The sequence below is a fragment of the Ceratotherium simum genome, chromosome 24 (genome assembly GCF_057802395.1).
Source record: "Ceratotherium simum simum isolate JZ-2026a chromosome 24, ASM5780239v1, whole genome shotgun sequence".
NCBI classification, from domain to species: domain Eukaryota; kingdom Metazoa; phylum Chordata; class Mammalia; order Perissodactyla; family Rhinocerotidae; genus Ceratotherium; species Ceratotherium simum.
Window position 1 is genome coordinate 15,042,936 of NC_141923.1, and position 21,034 is coordinate 15,063,969.

Below are 21,034 nucleotides of genomic sequence, written 5' to 3' on the forward strand. Positions count from 1 at the left end.
TAATTTAACCCACTTAGGAAGTGCTGGTGAGTTCAGGAGTCGAATTGGAACCCCAACATCCTAGTACTTTCTGCTCTGAACAATTCCATCTCCGGGTCGGCACGTGCCAGTTCTTACAGAAGCCTGCGGTTACTAATTACTGGGAAGAGGTCCTGCACCGCCCCTCTTCGCCCGGTCCCGCCCCGCCCGCCGGGTCCCGGGTTACGCCCAAGCGAGCGCCAGGAAAACCACGCTTCCCAGAGTGCAGCGCGACCGCGAGGGCCTCCCGACCGGCGCCCGCTCCCGGGCGCCATTTCTGTGGAGGGGAGCGGCAGTGCGGCCTGTGACCATGGCGCTGTTCCCGGCCTTTGCGGGCGTTAGTGAAGCTCCCGATAGCGGGAGTTCTAGGAAAGGTAAGCACACAAAATGGATGAAGAAGGCAGTCCGCGCGACGTAAGACGTGGTTTCTCGGGCCCTGTTCTCGGTCCTTGCCTTGGATTTGTTTATCCCTTTGTATCCCAGAGATCTCCGCGGCGCTGCAAAGCCTTCTGGGAAGGGCTCCTGTGCTTCTGGGCTGTAGTTGTGGGGTTATGGAAAAAGACAGACGGACCAAGGAGAGGCTTTGGAGCTGGGACTTCCATATGATCGTAGTGTTGGACCCCATCCTTTGTCTGAGCCTCGGTTACTTTACCTGTAAAATGGGGATAATGGTACTCCACATCTCCAGGAGACTCTTGATGCAAATGTTGGGTGTTCTTATTTCGTCTTTCTTCCTTTCCTGTTTTACTTATTTCTGAAATGCTTATTGGGTTCATATCTTTTGACAGACCTAGAGCTACAGGATTAGGATGCAAAGCCTAATCAAACACAGTTTCTTTCCAGATGGCCAGAGCTGTGGGGAATAAGAACTAACATTTATTGAGGGCCTACTGTGTGCCAGATGATGGCATTACATGTTTTATTTAAGCCTTAAACATGCCCAGGAGATCTGCATTGTTAAAAATTGAGGCACATAATGAATTGTAATTTAAGGTAATTAATCCCAAGTCATGCGCTTATGTGACAGAGTCCAATTGTGTCTACCACGTCTGCCGTATCATCTCATAGCTGCTACACCTCTTTTCTGGTAACATTTCTCATAATTGTGAGTAATTTCTTATATAATTAGTGTAATTTTGGTCATCCTTCACTGGACTGAGTCTCCATGTCGTCAGGAGGGACAGTGTTTATCTATTCCTTGGAGCATACTTAGCCCCTAGCAAGGCCAAAATATAGTAGGTATTCAATAAATATTTGCTGAACGTACAGACAAATAATAGGTACTTACCAAAAAAATAACAGTAGGATTATCCTTTTTTTTTGGTGGGGAAGATTGGCCCTGAGCTAACATCTTTTGCCAATCTTTCTCTTTTTGCTTAAGGAAGATTGTCGCTGAGCTAAGATCTGTGCCAGTCTTCCTCTGTTTTGTATGTGGGATGCTGCCACAGCATGGCTTGGTGAGTGGTGTGTAGGTCCATGCCCAGGTTCCGAACCCACGAACCTTGGGCTACCAAAGCAGAGCATGCAAACTTAACCACTTCGCCACCAGGCTGGCCCCTAACAGTAGGATTGGAGATAAGATAGGATGTTAAGAGATGTCATGTTTGAACTACGAGAGTAATGACTTCTTTTTTTTTTTTTTTAAAGATTTATTTATTTATTTTCGCCCCAAAGCCCCAGTAGATAGTTGTATGTCATAGTTGCACAGCTTTCTAGTTGCCGTATGTGGGACGCGACCTCAGCGTGGCCGGAGAAGCGGTGCGTCGGTGTGCGCCCGGGATCCGAAACCGGGCCGCCAGCATCAGAGAGCATGCACTTAACCGCTAAGCCACAGGGCCGGCCCGAAGAGTAATGACTTCTGATGGGAGGTTCGAAGAAGGCTTTATGAAGGAGCTAACTTTTGGGATGGGTCTTCAAGAGGGTAGGATTGGACAGGTAGAGAAAGTGGAAGGGCATTCCAGGGCCTTCAAAGGCATGCAGGAAGGAAAGCATGAGACCTGTGCAGAGAACTGCATATAGCCCAGTTTGTCTGGAAATACAGAGGCATATAGAGGAGACTTGGGAAGTATGGTGGGGACTGGTGGTGAAGGAGGGTAGTGACTTGAATAACAGCCCAAGGATTTATCCTTTTATTTTTGGAGGGTGAAATGGAAGGTTTACAGGGGAGTGTTGCTCTTGTCATTTGTCTTAACCAGTGTTTGTGGGACATCTGGGTATCCAGCATCAGGATAATGTTTGTCAAAGAGCTTTTATAAAATACTGTATTTTAAAAAAAAAACAGCGTTATCACTCATAATGAAATTAACTATAATTCTTTAATATCTAATTTCCAGTCAGTGTTCAGATTTCTCAGGTTGTCACAAAAATGGCCTTTTATGGTTGCTTTTTTCAAATCAGAATCCAAAAAAGATCCAACATTGCATTTTGTGGATATGTCTCTTAGGTCTCTCTTTAATATAAAATAGTTTGTCCCTCCCCTCCATTTTCTCTTGGGATTTATTTGTTGAAGAAACTGGGTCATTTGTCCTGTCAACATTTGCCACCAAATCCTTATGGTGTCATTTAACATGTTTCTCTATCCCAGTATTTCCTGTAAACTGGTAATTAGATCTAGAGAGTTAATTAGATTCAGGTATAACTTTTTTAGTTCCAAATACTCCATTGGGGGTGCTCTATCTTTGCTATTGAATGAAATTAGGGGGATGTACTGTCTAGTTTTCCCTCTTTTAGTGATGTTAAGATTGATCAGTGGATTCATGGACAGCCTGATTGATCCATTATGAAGCTGCCCATCAGCCTTTCACCTAATGATTTTTGTAGCCATTTATGATTATCGCTTAGATCCATTATTTCATTGGGGTTACAATATGGTTATTTTCTAACTTTAGCATTCCTCTTATATTTATTAGCATCAGTTATCCCATAAAGAACTTTTTCTCAGCACTATTCAGATACCCTGAAATATAGTTCAGTCAGGAAAGACACTATGAATGCTGGATTTATTCCGTTTGTCACTTTTCAGAATAATGAGTTGGGGTCCCAGCAACTTTTTAAAGGTGACCAATGAGGTGTTTCTTTTTTTTTCTCATTTTCATTTTGAACTCATGAATTTTTAATATATTTATATTTCAGTCCGTTACAGATATTATTTTTCTAATGCTCAAATTGTCACATCTTTGTCTAATGGGGGACTAATCAAGTTGGTGCCCGTGTCTTTTTGACATGACCCAGTTATCTTTAATCGCTTCCTTGCTTTCTGGCCTAAAAGATGCCCAGACCTCATCGCTTACATGTGTTACAGCCTGGAATTGACCATTTCTCCAAGGAACCCTGGTTTCTTTTAGTGGAAAATGGTATGGGTATGTTAAAACCACTAATTGGATGTTAGGAGTACCATTGCACTGGGTTGTCATTACTTCTAGACATTTTCAGTGGTCAGGACCAGGAAGAGAAAAATATGTCATGAATTCATATTGATATTTCCAGTCCAAATGTAAGATTGTGAGATTCTGACTCCATTTCTTTGATTTAATATTTATAGTTCTTTCCTCTTATGCTGAAAATCTTGGTTCCTTGTGCCATTAGTACAATTATGTATATGTTCAAAATAACAGTAGTAATATGACTAATACTAAATAGTTCAATATATCTTTATAGTTCTATTTGTCCTTAGCACATATCCCTCAATGGATGTGCAGTCAGATTACTGTGTTTTCAAATCACTTGAAATAATTCTATGTGTGGTTTTGTCACCAATTTGATATACAATTAGGTATATTTGTTTTCAATTTTTTAGAGATTGCTTTTTTCATGGTTTTGATTTGATCTTGTTTTATAAACATTTACATGGTTCTAAAGTTGAAACTATAAACCAGGTATATTCAGAGAAATAAAACCTTCCATCTCTATTCCTCCAACCTGTTAGTTTCTTCCCCTGCAGGTTAGAATTTTCATTAGTTTCTAATATCCTTCCATTTTTACCCCCCTTAATATGAGCAACTAGATTTCCCTTCTCTTTCTTAAATGCATACTATTTTGCATTTTACCTTAAATCCTGGAGACCACCCTACAGCAGAGTATAGGGATCTTCCTCATTTTTTGGACTGGTACACAGAAGTCCATCATGTGGATGTCACATGCTTTGTTCAGCCAGTCCCTATTAAGGACATTTGGAAGTGTTTCTGGTCTTTTGCTGTTGTAAATAGAAACACTGTGCTTTTTGGCTTACACTATAAAATGTTATAAAAATGTAAGATAGTGTTAGTAGTAGTGGGTACAGTTTTAATTAAAAAAAAAATTAAACTCCTGGACAGGAAAGACAGCTAATACCAAAGCAAGGGAGAGAGGCTCTGTTCTTCCCTCCCGAGGTACTGTTAAGAGTTAGGCCAGGATTTAAGGAGGCATCATGTTCAGTAAGGAGTCTGGGGGAGCTGGATTCAGCCACATTCATTCTTTCAACAAATAGGTATATGGTGCCTCCATTGTGTTAGAAGCAGCAGAGAGCCCCCAGGGTCTGATCAATTCACAAGCTTTTCTTCCTACACCATCAGATTGTTTGTTAGGATTGTATACTCTAAAACATTGTTGCTTGGAAGTCGAATGTGTGGATGGAAGATGGCATATCAGATTATTTAATCCTCATAACAACATTTGAGGCAGGTGTATTACCCATATTTGGGGAAGAAATTAAACTCATTATCTTTTTCCGTGCAAACCTGCTCTTCTTCCTGTGTTCACATAGCAGAAAATGATACCACCATTCCCCTAAGCCAAAACTTAGACACATACCTCGACTTGCCCTTTTCCCCCATTCGGTCCTTCCAAACGAATTTTAAATTCATTCATTTCCCTCTGTTCTCACTGCTGCTACCTAATTTTTGCCACCATCATCCCTGGATTATTACAACAGCATCCTAAATAGTCTCCCCATCTTTAGTCCTACCTTCCCTCCCTGAACCACATTCCACATGGCACCAGAATTTTGAAATTATTTATTTAAAAACCCTATGTGCCATTCACTAAATGCTTTACAAATATTAACTCACTGAATCCTCATAACAACCCTATAAAGTTGGTACTATTATCTACATTTTTTTTTTCCCAAAGATTTTATTTATTCATTTTTTTCCCCTAAAGCCCCAGTAGATAGTTGTATGTCATAGCTGCACATCTTTCTAGTTGCTGTATGTGGGACGCGGCCTCAGCATGGCTGGAGAAGCGGTGCGTCGGTGCGAGCCCGGGATCCGAACCCGGTCCGCCAGCAGCGGAGCGCACGCACTTAACCCCTAAGCCACTGGGCTGGCCCTATCTACATTTTTAAAGGGGGAGGAAATGGAGGCCCAGAGCCAATGAGTACCTTGCCTGCGGTCACATGGCTAGCAAGCCACAGAGCCAGGATTGGAGCTCAGGCAGTCTAGCTTCAAAGTGCGTGCTCTTAAACACTGCTCTTCGCTGCTGATTGAACACTAGATTTGATTTTGTCACCCTTGTTCAAGGTTCTCGAGCGTCTGCCCATTGCTCTTAGGGTAAACCCAAACTCTAACGTGTTTTTTAAGGCCCCTAAACCTCTCTAGCTTCATTTTGCCCCCACTTCCCCTCACTCCCGTTGGTCCAGCCTAACGTCTTCCTGCTGTTTCCCAGAGAGTCATGCTGTCTCACTTTCAGGCCTCTGTATAAGCCATTTCCTCTGCCTAGATGTTTCCTAAGGGCGTATTTGCCCAGCTCCTCATCATTTAGGTCTTAACTGAGATGTTCTCCCAGGCAACTTTCTCTGAGCCATACCTAGTTTGGATTCGGGAACCTAGTTACGTGCTCTCGTTATACCCTGCATATTTTCTCTGTCTCGGCGTTTGTCTCATTGCATGTGAGTGACTGCCAGGGTGTCAGCTCCCTGAGCATTGTGTTGGGTTCGCCTTGTTCGCTGTGTGTTCTGGGGCACCTAGAACAATGCCTGGCTCTCAGTGAAAAAATGCTGAATGAAAGGAGACTCAGAGAGATGAAGTATTTTGTTCAGAGTTGCACAACTAGTAAACGATAAAGCCGGTATCTGAACTTGAGTCCTTCTGTCTCCGGAGCTTGTGTTATAAACCACACTATCACACTGGAATGTTGGGGTTTTGGTTGCTTAAACATTGCCTTTGGGATCCCTGGGTCTCTCAAATGGTAGGTTAGCTCTGTGGAAGGGCTGACTTTGCTTAGGTTCTCTGTAATCACCATCCTAAATGCAGTTCTTAGCCATGTTCGCCTGGTGCCTTTTGTACAAATGTTTGTGCTCTCAGATTCTTTGTCAGAAAATGGGAGTTTCCATCAAAATGAAGAGCTTGGCTCATTCTTTTTAAAGGAACAACCTCCTTCCCTAACATATATATGCTAATTTATGTATACAGTCAGCCCTAGAAATGTCTTTTGAATTATCATCCCTGGAGAGAAGGTGCTCACCTCTGAGTTCACTTCAACTAGTAATCAGTGCTATTTTGTTGAAGGAGAATGGGGAATAGGTATAGAACTTGGGTATTTTATCCAATTGTGATTCAAAACTTGTTTTTAAAATTCAAATCTATTCATGGCAATTCGTTCCTCCCTCCGTCCATAGTGGAATTGAATTAAAGCATTTTCACTAGTGATGGAGAAATAGAGTTATATAATAAACTTATCGCAAAAAGCATTTTAGCTTAACTTATTCAGTGATGATTCATTATATTATTTTCTGTAAGGTTACACGTGCTGTGGTTCTTCCAGATGCCTGTGTTGGGGGAAGAGGGAGACTCTCCCTCTGCCCTTTTCCTTAAGGTTCTTATGGCTGGCCAAATAATTAACAAGACAGGTTAGCAGGAGAAAATAATACCAAGTTTAATAACATGTATACATGGGAGAAACTCAGAAATGAGCAACTCCTCCCTCTGTCTAAGCTGCTTGCTTAAGTATTGCAGCTAAAGGCGAGGAACGTGTTGGGGGTGGGTAGTGGTCTGGGACTTCAGAGGACAGGAAGACAATGCTTTTCAGGGTCATCTATAGATAATGTGGTCAGGGAGAGACAGAGTTTTTGATAAAAGGGGCTTAGTGCCTTTCCTATTGTAACCTCTATCCTACATTATCTTTACAGCCGTCATGATAGAAGATCTGTTCCAGGAAGGAGCCACCATGTCAAATTCTTTAGGCAGTTAGTGGGGGAGGTCAAATGTCCCTCAGAGAAAACAATCAAGGTAAAGAGATATATTTCAGGGTGGCCAAATCTTGATCTCCTACACCTGCCTAGTTTTTGTTAGGCAGTAGTTCTCAAGTGGTTTTTCTGCCTGATAGTTCCACCTGTCTTCCTTTCTTAGATGTGTGTATGTCTATAGCAGAGTGCTAATTTCCAGGCGAGTTCCAGCATGTGGTTTATTTACCAATCTGCAGGAACAAAGGTTTGTCAGCCAGTCAGCTTCTCTATCTTAAACCCTGGGCCTGTGGTATCCTGCTAGTCTTCTCTGTAATATGTTACATCCTGTTTAGTATTGACACAATTATCTAGTGACATATTTGATTTCTGTTGAGGACGCTTGTAAATTATGTGAGGATGTAAGTAAATATAGAAAAGGACTTTGCAATCTGATTAATAAAGCATCTTTTAATTTCAGATAACGTTCTCCAGGATTCTGTGTAACTAAAATTTAATTGACAATCCAAATGTGTTATGTGAACAGTTGAGGTTATAATTATGCATAAACACCATGAGAGCAGAGACTTGGCCCGTCTTGTTCACCACTGTACCCCCAAAGCCTAGAACTGTGCCTGGGCATGTAGTAGGTATTCAGTACTTTATTCCTTAATGATTAAATCTGCATTTATAATGAAGAATGGGAGAATTATAATAGCTGTACTTTTTATACCCAGATATTGGCATGCTTTTGACCATCTCAAATTCCTTCAGTTTGTTCAGTAAATTAGGTGCTAGGGATAAAAGATGCAAAGATAAAGTTCAGAAAGGAGTGGGAGGAGGGAAGGCGAGCTGGAAACTTGAATGTAAGAGTTGTAAACCAATTGGTGTGTTTGTTTAGCTGGCAAAATATTTTTGTTGTCACTTTCTATAGTGTCACAGTAATCGTTAGTAATCTGGTCCCTCTAAGGATTTGAGTTGTTGACCTTTGCTTAGAATATAGTGGGAAGACTGACATGCGGATAATGAGATTACAATATGAAAATTACCCTAATAGCCCCATGCACCAGTTGCAAGGAGACTTTAGGAAAACCATCTCCTTAGTTGAGGAAGTGAAGGGTAGCACCGTGATGTGGTGGAGAGAACTGGATGGAGAGTCGCAGATCCAGGCTCAAATGTGTGCCCCGGGCCACATGACTTCACTTCTTTGGGCCTCCAACTATTGATCTGTCAGTGAGGGCGTGGTATCCAGGCTGTGCTCCAGAGAGCCTTCTCAGACCCACTGCCTCCCTCTGAACCCCCAACAAGAGCATCCCTGCTCTTTCTGTTCTGCGGGTTGGACTTCTCTGAAAGATTTTGTTTGAGCAGTGTGTTCTTTGGCTAAAAAATGTTTTAAAAATCTCTGGACTAGAGGATCTCCAAAGTTTCTCCAGGCTGACATCCAGTGATGATTACTGCTGATATTCCATGCATGTTCACTGCTGATATGCTATGGAAAAAAAAAAAAGGAAGTAGGAGAAGCAGCAACTTCTTTTCAGGTGAAAATCCCTTTTGCCCTGACAAACGATCGTTTGATTGAGATGAAGATCACGCAGAGGGTCAATGATGATTTGAGTTCAAAACCCAAGGGTTTTAGTTCTTTATAAACTACTGTTTTTCCACAGTGGTCCCCTATGGCAAAGCCTGCATTGCATCCTTAAGAAGCCTTTCTTGCACCTTCTGAAGGACTTTCTCACATCCTTTATGTTATTTTGACATCTGTATTTCTTTACATTTCCTCCAAGCTGACATCACTATGGAGAATATTTATGTAAAAATATACTGGAATTGTTTGAGAGCATCTCATTCTTGCATCTTTTTGTTCCATCTTTTCCACTTCTCCTTTGTTCATGATAGATTCCTGTTATTGGGGAAATAATTGTGATCTCAGGAAGCAACAGGAGCTGTCTTCACCTACCTCTTGCCAGGAATTAGGCCCAAGGGAAGGGAACCAACCTCAGAAGGAAAAAGGAGACAGTAGAAGAAAGATTGCGTGAACAATTGTTTAGCACTTACTGGATATGACCTTACAAATTACTTAATCCCTCTGAGCCTTAGTTTCCTCTTCTGTGCAGTGGAGATCATCATACCTCCCGTGGAGGGCTGTTGTGAGGATTATAAAATGTAAGGATGTAAAGTACTTAACTTGGTGCTTGGGCTGCGGTAGTCACTTCATAAATTAGAATCCCCCTCTTTCCCTTTTTCCTGTGCTGTTTAGTGTACCTTTCCTCCTTAGGAATTTCCCTCTTCCCTCCCCTCTTCTCCACAGATATTTATCAGATTCCTACTGATGTGTGCTGGGCATTGCTCTGGGTGCTGGGGATACAGCAGTGAATAAAACAAAGTCCCTGCCATCAGGGAGCGTGCATTCCGATATCTCCTCTTCACTAAGATGCAATTACCATCAGGGACTAGAATACAGAATATATAAAGAACTCTTTCAACTCAATAATAAAAATACAACCCAATTTAAAAATGGGCAAAGGATTTGGATAGTTATTTCTTTTCAAATATGAATGGCCAATAAACATATCAAAAGATGCTCAACATCATTAGTCACCAGGGAAATAGAAATCAAAACCACATGAGAAAACATGTCACACCCACCAGGATGACTGTAATCTAAAAGATAGTAACAAGTTGGCAAGGATGTGGAGAAATTGGAATTCTCGTACATTGTTAATGGGAGTGTAAAATGGTGCAGCCAATTTGGAAAAGAGTCTGGCAGTTCCTCAAAATGCTAAACATGAGTTACCATATGACCCAGCAGTTCTCCTAGATATCTCCCAAAGAAAAATGAAAACGTATGTCCATATAAAAAACTCGTACATGAATGTTCATAGCAGCGTTATTCATAATTGCCAAAAAATGCAAACAACCCAAGTGTCCATCAACTGAAGAATGGATAAAATATGGTATATCCGTAAAATAGATTATTATTCAGCAGTAAAAGGAATGAAGTACTGGTACATGCTACAATGGATGAACCTTGAAAACAGTATGCCAAGTGAAAGAAGACAGTTACACAAGACCGCCTATTGTATCATCTCTTATATTAAATGTCCAAAGTAGGCAAATCTGTAGAGACAGAAAGTAGATTAGTGGTTGCCTAGGGCTGGGAGTGGGCGTGGGAGAGCAGGAGCAGGGAGATGGAGAGTGTCTGCAGATAGGTATGAGGTTTCTTTTGGGGATGATGAAAAGGTTCTGAATTTATTTTATGGTGATAGTTGCACAATTCTAAATATACTAAAAACCATCGAATAGTACACTTTAAATGGGTGAACCTTATGGTATATCAGTTACAGGTGTACCTCATTTTATTGTGCTTTGCAGATATTGTGTTTTTTACAAGACCCTCCACCAGCAAAAGATTAAGACTTGCTGAAGGCTCAGGTGATGATGAGCATTTTTTAGCAATAAAATATTGTTTAAATTAAGGTATGTATTTTTTTTTAGACATAATGCTTTTGCACACTTAATAGACTACAATATAGTGTAAACATAACTTTTATATGCACTGGGAAACCAAAACATTCATGAGACTTGCTTTGTTGCAGTATTCCCTTTCTGGCCGTGGTCTGGAACCGACCCTGCAGCATCTCCCGAGACATGTCTGTGTGTCCCAGTACAGCTGTTAAAAAGTGCAATTACCCTTCTCTTTTCTGACTTCAACTATTTCCTGGGTTCTTTCTCCTCAGCATATGAATATGCTCTGGCCTCCCATCTTAAAACAAAACAGGACAGAATGCAGACCCCTCCTTGTGCCCCCTTGCTACCACCATCCCCTGTTTTTTTTCTTTCCTCACAGCTAAGACTCCTGGAAGTTAGGAAATAAGTAATTCAGAAATAGTTCATTGTATAAGAGTTAGAAATTAATAATACGCAGAAGAAAAATTTTGGGCATTTAATCTCACCACCCAGAGATAATCATTGGTAACATCTTATGTAATTTTAGCATTAATTCGAAAAGTTGACACCTTGTGTTTTTATTTTCAAAGAGTAGCACTGTTATAGGAAAAGGTTTATGTTAAGTTACTATACTAAGATAGAACATTGGAATATTTTTTTAAAGAAAAGTATCTTAATCTTCTGTAATAATATTAAGCATGGTGGACTTTTATGTGTGATTTGATTTTTTAACCTTTTGGAATTGTCTAAATCAAAGTTGAGGTCATTAAAACCTAATGCTTTGGAAGTGTTCGTGCTCTTTAGAGTGTGGGTGGAATCAGAAAGCCTTGTTGCCCCTTAGGCCACACTTGTTACGTGGCTTTTGCTTAAGCCGCAGCCTGATATCACAAGAGGATTTTGGTCTTAAATATTTTAGAGTGTGTTTAAAGTCTCATGCCCTTTGTAATAATTTCATGGATTCCCTTTGGCTTCTGTGGACTGTTGAGAATGTCTGGCTGACATTGGCTGTGAATTAGGATGTCAGCTGATAGGATGGATTTCCTGCTGTAGAAGTCACATTGAGCTCATTTCATTGATCTTTTTTCCCCCTTTGCATGTGCAGAATTAGACTGGCTGAGCAACCCAAGCTTTTGTGTTGGAACCATACCATCTCTGAGCCAACAAACTGAAGAGGCCACAGCCCTTGCTTCTGAAGGGTCACCACTGACAAGGTAGTTTTTTTGATAGATGGATTTTTAGTCTTTGTCAGTGTACCGTCTATGGCTTAGCTGGAATGATGCTCCTTAGAAAACTCTATGATAAAAGAGTAAGTAAAACTCCTCCTTTTGCTTAAAGTAATGAGATGATCTTTGATCTTTTTCCCTTACCTCACTCTTATAGATTATTCCTTTTTTTTCCCCTTGGCATTGTAGTGGCAAGAACGTGACACAGTTACTGCCAATAATTAGGCCAGGAGGGAAATGGCATCATTGTGATTCTTAAGTAACTTACTAACCTCATTAGTAACCTTTAGAATATTGTAATTCAGATATTTCTTTAGTTACATTTTCAACACTTTTGTAAAAGTAGAAGGAGCTTGTATAATATAGCATAGGATAAAATCACATGAAAACTTTGGGGAAAGCAAGATGGCACACATCTCTCCCCAGCTTTGAGAGAATTTTGTTGTAGATCATTGAATTGAGAAATGAGCTCTCTCGCAAATACAGACTAGATGGTCTCATTAATATGATGAACCCTGGGAAGCCATGTACTCTAAAAGCCTAAGAAGCCTTTATAAATTGAGAATAGTTGATGCATGAAAGGGATTTGTTTATAGATATGCCAGTAATGAGAAAGAGCTCATTATAACCTTTAAAAACAAGGACCAGAATTAAACTTTTTTTTTGGCATTCAGGTCATGCTGGCATAATACATTAAGACTGAAAATAAACCTTTTATAAGGTTGCTTTAAAAAATACTATATTTTAAAACGACTGGTAGATTACTTTCATTTAAAAATGTATAACTATGAAAGTATAGGTTTAGAAGCTATTAAAATTAGAATTTCTTCACCTGGTGTTATTTTAGGTCCAACTCTTAAGTCTTTAAGGTGAGTTGTAATCCAGGAAGGTACTGATAATGTTTGGGCAAGTAGTAAGTCCATGTGGGCATTTATAGGATTCCCTTTTACAGATTTGTTTATTTCCTTAATTATTTATGTATTCTTTTCTCGAATTCTCTTTTGAAAATAATTCTAATGTTGATTTTCCCAAGCAGAAGTCCTCTGAAGTCAGAGTCTTCAGATGAAAGTGACACTGACAAAAAGCTCAAACAAACAAGCAGGAAAAAGAAAAAAGAGAAAAAGAAGAAAAGGAAGCATGAGCACCACAGGAAAACCAAGAGAAAACGTGGGCAATCGAGTAACAGTGAATCTGAGCTAGATACTGATTCTGAAAAGGACAAATCTTCCAGAAGCATTAGAGACAATAAAAAGGAAACAGAGAAACCAAAGTAGGTTTTTTATTCTCAAATACCTATGATATTTTAAGTCTTGAGTTTTTCTCCCTTGATTACTGCCACAAGTTAGGCATTTGAATGATTATTTAGCCACTAAATCAAAGTGGAGTCAATAAATATCTCAGTAAAGCTGGGGGGAAAAATAGAGCTTTACCATTAGGTCAACATAAAAAAAAAAGAAAACTTTCTTAAAAAAAATTAGGGCCGTGATTTTATTTGAGAAATGTTAATTAGACACAATAATGATTGTGTCAAAATCTGATTCAGACTAAAAGTCTTTGGGACTTTTGAAAGATGGCAAATGTGCCCCACAGTGGGTATGTGGGCCAGTTCACTACGTAGTTAAGGGTTCCATCTGTGAGGAGCTCTTGGCCTCCACACTTAAAAAGAGTAAGAAGACTGTCTTCTCTTCCTTGGTATATCTTCCTTGCAGTCACTCCCATCAACCCCTTTGTGTCTGTGTGCACACGAGTGCACACGCACACACACCCTCTCCTTGGTTAAAGTTAATAGCACTTAGCATAATCATTGCTTTTCTCCTTCTTATTTCCCATTTGTTTAGAATCACTGTGTTGAAGGCATAGAATAGCTCATGACCGCAGTATTTCCTTTCCTTGGGGGCTTGCTTTCTCTCCACATTTCGCTCTGCGGTCTACGTTGAGCATATTGCTCAAGTCATCCTACAGAACGATCACAGCGTAGGTACTCAATGATGACTTTTCCTCTCTGCTTAGTCTAAGATCCTCCTACATAGGGGGGCACTTTGCCCGTAGATGGCACAGTTGGTGTGTGGTCAAACTACCGAAATTACTTCTCATTTAACTTTTTTCTTTTCTTTGTTCATATGCTCTGGAAGAGAGAAAATTTAAGTGCCTGTTCAAGGCGTACTTAAAAAAACTTAGTGCTGTTAAGATTTTCGTCACTCTTCAGGGATTAGTTGCTTTGTTGTGTGCTTAGATGTTCCATTGATGTCAGTGAGAGCTCTGCCTTGGAGCAAGTCTGGAATCTGGCTCCTAGAGTTTCCATCAGAGAGGCAAACAACACAGCCTTCCGGGATCCTTCTGTCATCAGATCACAGTTACAGAACTGCAGGCCTCTGTGGCTCAGAGGATCCAGATTTATTTAACCCTCTGTGTGTCTCAGGTGCTGTACTTGTAACCTATGCTTGCTCTAGGAGGGAAAAACAGAGAGTCAAACACAAAGGTTCTGAATTTGAGTTGATGAGAACTGGAACCACGCTCGCCTTGCTTGCACTCAATACATTTTTGTTATGTGAATGAATATATTACTGATATTCTTGCTTTTTAGTATGTCTTCAAAGCAAAATACATTAACTGTTGTATCTTCTGAAAACTCACCTTTAGCTACTTGTCCTTTTTTATAACTGAGGAAAACGGGCTTGAAAGAATTTCCTGAACCCACATAGGAACTACCATTAGAACTTGAAAGATAGTTATTTTCAGCCTGTGCTTAACCACGTCAGAGGTGATCTTTGCAGCCTCTTGATAGTTTTATGATCCAGACCGCATTTTTAAGTTTGTTAATATTTTGCAGAATATCCCCATTAAGATCAAAATAGATTGTTCTTGTCTTTCTCTTTTACTTTCTTACTATTTACTTCTGTAGTCTCTTTCTGGGAAGGTGACCTGGAAGAATTGTTTGTTTCCATATAGACAAGGACTAAGATATTAGTGAGTAGTGCGAGTCTTTCCGTGATGTCAGGAAAGTGGGTTCATGGAGGGTAGTACGCCACGTGGGACTCTCTTTCAGGGTGATCGAGGGACGACTTCCCCAGAGGCTACAGCTTCTAATTGACCTTTGTTTCCTAGCATGCGCGCTTCTTTACCTTCAGCTGAAAGCAGATCATTCCTCGCACACCGCCCAGAGCACATCCTGCCTCTGGATTCAGTACCCAATAGGGGAGGGAGAAGGGCATGTTTGCTCCCCAGGAGTCGTCTGCAGCTGGCCCTTCTTTTTTTTTCCTCCCAGTTGGTTTTCCATTTCTTTCTGGAATGTATCAATCTCTTTCTCTCCTTTTGCTGCCCTTGACGGTTTTTGTCAACAGAAAACCCTCCATAGTTGTTCTGAAGGGGAATGTGATAAAATGACAGTGTATTTTAACCTGAGACATGTCATTCAATAAATATTGAGTAGCTACTTTGCGTCCCTGAAATACCATTCTCTTGAATTCGCAGCCAAGAATGATTTAGAAGCCTCCAGAATCTTTATTTCTGTCTGGGCAGAGCCAAAAAGCAAAGATGGAACAGCAGTTAATGGCTGTTTTGACGACTTTGGCAGCTTCTTGTGTCAGCAGCACTATGAACTGATTTTCTTTAGAGGAAGAAAGATGTTAGATGCCAGCAAAGCTGTCTCTCCCTCTCACTTGACTCCTGGGGAAGTGGTTCCATTTATATCTGAGCTGAAGGTCTGCCAGCTCCCAGATTGATTCAAAGGGATAAGTAGGGTCTTGTCTTACAGTGGACTCACTGCCCTTTATGTAGGAGATCTGTATGAACAGGCAAAACACTGGACACAGTCTATAAAAACGAGATTTAGACCAAGCCTAAGTAACGTCTGAGACTGAATCATTCAGAACTGTGGGTTTTTTTTTTCTTTTTAAGTTTTGAGTTGGAATAAATTATCTGAGCACTTTCAGATAAGTTAGGTGAAGTAACTGCAGCCCACTTGAATGTCAGTGGCTGTCACCCTTGAAGGTATGATAGTTCCCTCTGCCTTGCACTCCCAAGTGCCTCTGAAAAGAATTCCTGTTTTTTTTTTAAGAAGAAAGCTTGTTTATAAATATATTTGCAATTCAAGTGACAATCATTTAAATGAAATATTTAAAAAGAACACCTATATCCGTCAGGTTAATTTTTGAGATAAGATGACTTCTTTTCTTGGTAAAGTGCCATTTAGTGTTGACAGTTTTTGCTTTATTTTTTAAAACTCCTTTTCCAGAGCAGGAGTCCCGTTCCCATCTCTATGGCGTGTACACATTTTATGTGCTTAGGTGCGCTTGACGCTGTGTGGAGTTGGAAATGTTTAATTTTTGTATTTCTGAAAATGTGAAATCTTAACTGGAAGATTTGTAAGTGCCTCTCCTTCTTCTTCACCTTCTTTTGTCCCGCAGTCAGGAAAACAATGCCGCTGCTGATGCTGGACGTCGCTTTGTTTGGCTTGAGGACATTCAGGCTCTGACAGGAGAAACCTTCAGAACAGATAAGAAACCGGATCCTGCAAACTGGGAGTATAAGTCTCTCTACCGAGGAGATATAGCAAGGTATCCATCGTGGTGTCTCTCCCAGATTTCACTGGTGGGAGTAACTTCTTTCTCCTCTGAACTCTCTCGCACCGTCTCTGTGTGTTTGCCGCTGCTGCTTCTTTCAGATTCCGTGGGGTTTTATCCATTGTTAAGTTATTGAGGAATGTGTCTTATCTCACATTCTAAAAGGAAAGCTTAAGCCTTGAGATCAGGATCCAGGTCAGATTAATCTTATTATCCAGGTGCTTGGCGCAGTGCCTGGCATAGTAGGTGTTCAGTAAATATTTGTTGAATGAATGAAGCTGAAAATACCTTGAAATAATTAGTTGTGACAAAGTATCTGGGAATCATTTAGTCTAATCTACATGCCATATAAAAAAGTTGTGAAAGCCTTTTATTTATCCACTCCCTCCTGTGTATGCCATTTAAAAAATAATGTTAAACGGTAGTGACTTTTTTCCAAAATGTTTCCAGTATACATCACCAGATAATCATAAAAATAGGTGATGGTATTTACTTCAGTAATGAGTTTAAATATCTTTTTTGGGGGGAGTGCAGGATTGGCCCTGTGCTAACATCTGCTGCCAATCTTCCTCTTTTTGCTTGAGGAAGATTGTCTCTGAGCTAACATCTGTGCCAGTCTTCCTCTGTTTTGTATGTGGGATGCCACCACAGCATGGCTCGATGAGTGGTGTGTAGGTCCACGCCTGGGATCTGAACCCGTGAACCCTGGGCCGCCGAAGTGGAGTGCGCAAACTTAACCACTACACCACTGGGTTGGCCCCTCAGTAATGAGTTTAAACTTTTCTCCTCTAATCTGTGAATCAGAAATATTTGAATACTTACTAAACCCTCAAGGCACTTAGTACTGTGTAAGACACTGTTGGGAACATCAGGAACAAAATATACAATCTCCATTCCCAAACAGCTTACAGGCCATGGAAATTGAAGGTAGAGAATCATGGAACGTAAGGCCAAGAGGAGACCTTGAAGATCGTTATTGTTCTTTATAGGCTAATTACTTTTTAAAATAAATTTCAGTTTCTATTTCTTTGCTGCATCTCCAAATTTTAATCATGTTTTCACTTATCAGGACATTATACCTCACCACATAAGCAATTCCAACTAAAGTTTCCTTTGTGATGAGTTTATAGCAGTTATTTTTCAATGCATATTTATATCTACATACTGTCTCTGAAAACCTAATGGCTGAGAGTAAATGACTATCATATTTAAAATGTATTCATATATTTTCGAATTATCTTAATACCCCCTAAAGCCTTGTTTGGTTGTCCGTGCCGCCACGGTGTAGTGCCACAGGTGTGGTAGATACCAGCGTTGGCTGGGCCTAAAGTATGTGACAGGCTCCCCTGCTCGCTCTCTCACCTGCATCAGCCTGTCTGATCCTCACGGCTGCTCCGTGAGGAGGAGAGCACTCATGTTACGCGTGAGGGACAGGAATCTCAGAGAGGTTGAGTAACTTCTCAAGGGCATGCCGCCAGGAAGCAGCAGAGTGGGGATTTGAACCTGTGTTTCTCTGACTTCAAATGTTCTTTCACTGCCCACTAACAAGGAGGAGACAGGTTGTGTGGTAGAACATTTTCTAGATTGGGAAACAGGATGGGTTCTCATTCTGACTCTGCTGTTTACTAGTGATGTAATCCCGGGCAAGTCACTTTATCTGTGTGAGCCTCCATTTCTTCATTTGTAAATTGGCAATTGTAACTCCTGTTGTGCCTTACACTCAAATATCAGAAATATTTGGTATGGAATTAGACATTGGTGTGCAAATATAAAGGGTTGTTTAGTAATAGATGAGAAAAGGAAAAAATATTAACAAAGAGTGGCTCTTGAGCCTCTGCTAATGAATGGCCCAGATCTTGGGAAGAAAGTAATTAGAGACAACTTTATTAATCTGAGCTGCAAAGATACTACTGTAAAGGGCTTAGGGCACTGACGTGATTTCCTTGTAATTTACTAAAGCATAAGTGAGGTAAGTCTTTTCTGGATTAATAGCTATACAACTGTTAGTGTCCAGGCCTAGAGAAGTATTGATCCCGTGGCACCCTGAGGTGGTCAGAGGACAGTGGGAGTATTGTGTCAGGTGCTGAATTTTCACACATTAAGAGGGACACTGACAAAACCAAGAGCATTGAGAGGAAGGTGAGTGGACGACTTGGCCATCCTGTGAGGACTAGATGAGGGCTTAGGGATATTTGGCTTATAGCAGGGATTGGTCATTGTCCTGTAAGCTCTGTTGGACTATCTTTTGGAAGGTGGATTGACAGTGTTCTCTGTAACTTGAGAAGGCAGAACCAGGACCAATGAGTGGAAGTTTCCAGAAGTCGGATTTGGCTCAGTATAAAAACAGATCTTCTAATAGTGTGAGCATCCCAGCAATGATGTGGTGTGTGTTGGGGTATTGTGGTAAACAGGGGTTGGGTTCTTAAGTTAATTTATAACAGAGTCAGAATTACCTTTGGAATATTCCTTAGGACTTACATACTGTCTGTCAGTGAAGTTCAGTTCAGTCAGTTTTTTCTCCATTTTTGAAACAGATTGTTGTTTCTTTGGCTATGTAACAGATGAAGGAGTTGGCTTATGTTTAGGAGCCAAGTTTTATAAAATAATAATAATAATTTAAACTTATCCAGCCTTTACTATATGGCTAAGGACTTACATGTATAAACTTTTATAAGGACTCTTCTAAGGTCTTTATATATATAAACTTTTTTTTGATCACCCCAGCAATGCTATGACATAGGTACTGTTATTATCCTCATTTTACAGATAAAGAAACTGAGGCACAGACAAGTTTGTTTGTTTGTTTGTTTTTAATAACTTGGTCAAGGTCACCCTGCTGGTAAATGGTAGGGTTGGAATTCCACCCCAGGCAGTCTGGCACTGAGAGAGGCATGTGTGAATTGAATTCACTGAAGGAAAGGCAAATTTATTTTGTGTAGCTCAGCTCACTTGGGCTCAGACCCACTGAGTAGATGCAGGGCAGACTTGTGTGCTTGATTTAAATATATTCTTTTCCCATACCCCCTCCCTCTTTTTTTTTTTTTTGGTGGCCAAGTGCCTATATTTGAGTTCATTTAAATTAAATGTACATATGATATCATTTACTGAACCTCCAAACAAAGTGGGGTTCCCTATCTCTGGAATGATTCAAGTGAAGACCAGCTGATTATTTGATACAGATATTATAGGAAAAGTATCTTAATTTGGGGGAATATTGCATTAAATTACATCTTAGGTCCTGCCCAATTATTAAGATTCTATGATAAATTGGATACAACCTAAATGTCCAACAGTAGGGAAATGGTTAAATAAATTATGGCACAGAGCCAGCCCTGATGGCCTAGTGGTTAAAGTTTGGTGTGCTCCGCTTTGGTGGCTGGGTTTGGTTCCCAGGTGCAGAACCACACCACTCATCTGTCAGTAGCCATGCTGTGGTGGTGGCTCACATAGAAGAGCTAGAAGGACTGATAACTAGAATATACAACTATGTACTGGGGCTTTGGGGAGGGGGAAAAAAAAAGAGAGAGGAGGATTGGCAGCAGATGTTAGCTCAGGGTGAATCTTGCCCAGCAAAAAAAAAAAAAAAAAAAAAAGTTATGGCACATCCACTAATAGATCAATTTGAAGCCAATAAAAATTATATTTTCTAAAACTAATGGTATGAGGAAATGCTTAAAAGTAGAAAGGGGGGCTGGCCTGGTGGCATAGCAGTTAAGTATGCATGCTCTGCTTTGGCGCCCCTGGGGTTCACAGGTTCGGATCCCGGGCACGCACCGACTCACCACTTGTCAAGCCATGCTGTGGCAGCGTGCCATATAAAGGAGAGGAAGGTGGGCACAGATGTTAGCCCAAGACCAATCTTCCTCAGCAAAAAGAGGAGGATTGGCATTAGTTGTTAGCTCAGGGCTAATCTTCCTCACCAAAAAAAAAAAAAGTAGGAAGGAAAGCCGGAAGCTGTATATCAGCTATTTTTAAAAAGGATGTGCGTGTATACATGTAAATGTATACAGACACACATACCTGAAAGTAGATACTTAATATAGACCAGCACGATGCTTTTTTTTCCTTTATCATTTTCATCCAATTTGCTACAAAATGTCGCTATTAAAGTCAATTTTACAAAATGCAGTTTTAAAGTCGGAAAACTCAGTAAACCTTTTTAAAAAAGAGATTATACGAATATCTAAAATACTGTTCACTTTTAGTGAAAATAGTGAGGAAACAGTACTATTAAAATGGTAGTAATTAAGGAGAACAAAACTTTTTTCATTTATTTTTCCTCAGGGAATGATAGGCTTATTTAGAGCTCTTTTAGCACTATTTTGTCTCATCACCCCTTGGTTGAAGTTCTTTTTCACTCATGAATGGAGCGAGATTATCCTGAGGGAATCTAGGAGCAGTTGAGAGAGAGGACAAAGAGAAAGGCTTTGCGGGAGATCTTGTCTGTGGGTGTGAGAGACTCTTCCCGCAGAGTGAGATTCACGCCCATGAGCAGTGAGGGAGGCACAGAAGGCAGAGAGCTGCTCAGGAACCTGCTGACAGTGGGGAAGCAAGGGAGGTGCTGGGGCTGCACCAGGGGGAGGTGGAGGCAGAGCTTTCTGGGAGTTGACAGAAGATGGCGGCAGCTCTCCCCCGCCTTTTTCTCCCCA

At 40.6% G+C, this 21,034-nt stretch overlaps 1 protein-coding gene across 2 annotated transcripts in view; it reads left to right on the forward strand.

The window, feature by feature from the left end:
• The first annotated feature begins 276 nt into the window (after positions 1 to 276).
• The window catches only part of NRDE2 (NRDE-2, necessary for RNA interference, domain containing), a 45,060-nt gene continuing 24,302 nt past the window's right edge, over positions 277 to 21,034 (forward strand). Inside the window, exons 1-5 of one of the 2 annotated variants that reach the window (XM_087448061.1) lie at positions 312 to 392; positions 10,526 to 10,630; positions 11,703 to 11,906; positions 12,860 to 13,093; positions 16,230 to 16,379. In XM_087448061.1, coding sequence (XP_087304187.1) covers positions 11,896 to 11,906; positions 12,860 to 13,093; positions 16,230 to 16,379 — 395 coding nt within the window. In that variant the 5' untranslated portion in view covers positions 312 to 392; positions 10,526 to 10,630; positions 11,703 to 11,895. Of the gene's footprint in view, positions 393 to 10,525; positions 10,631 to 11,702; positions 11,907 to 12,859; positions 13,094 to 16,229; positions 16,380 to 21,034 lie in introns of both variants that reach the window. The other variant, XM_004434197.2, reaches the window with a different exon arrangement.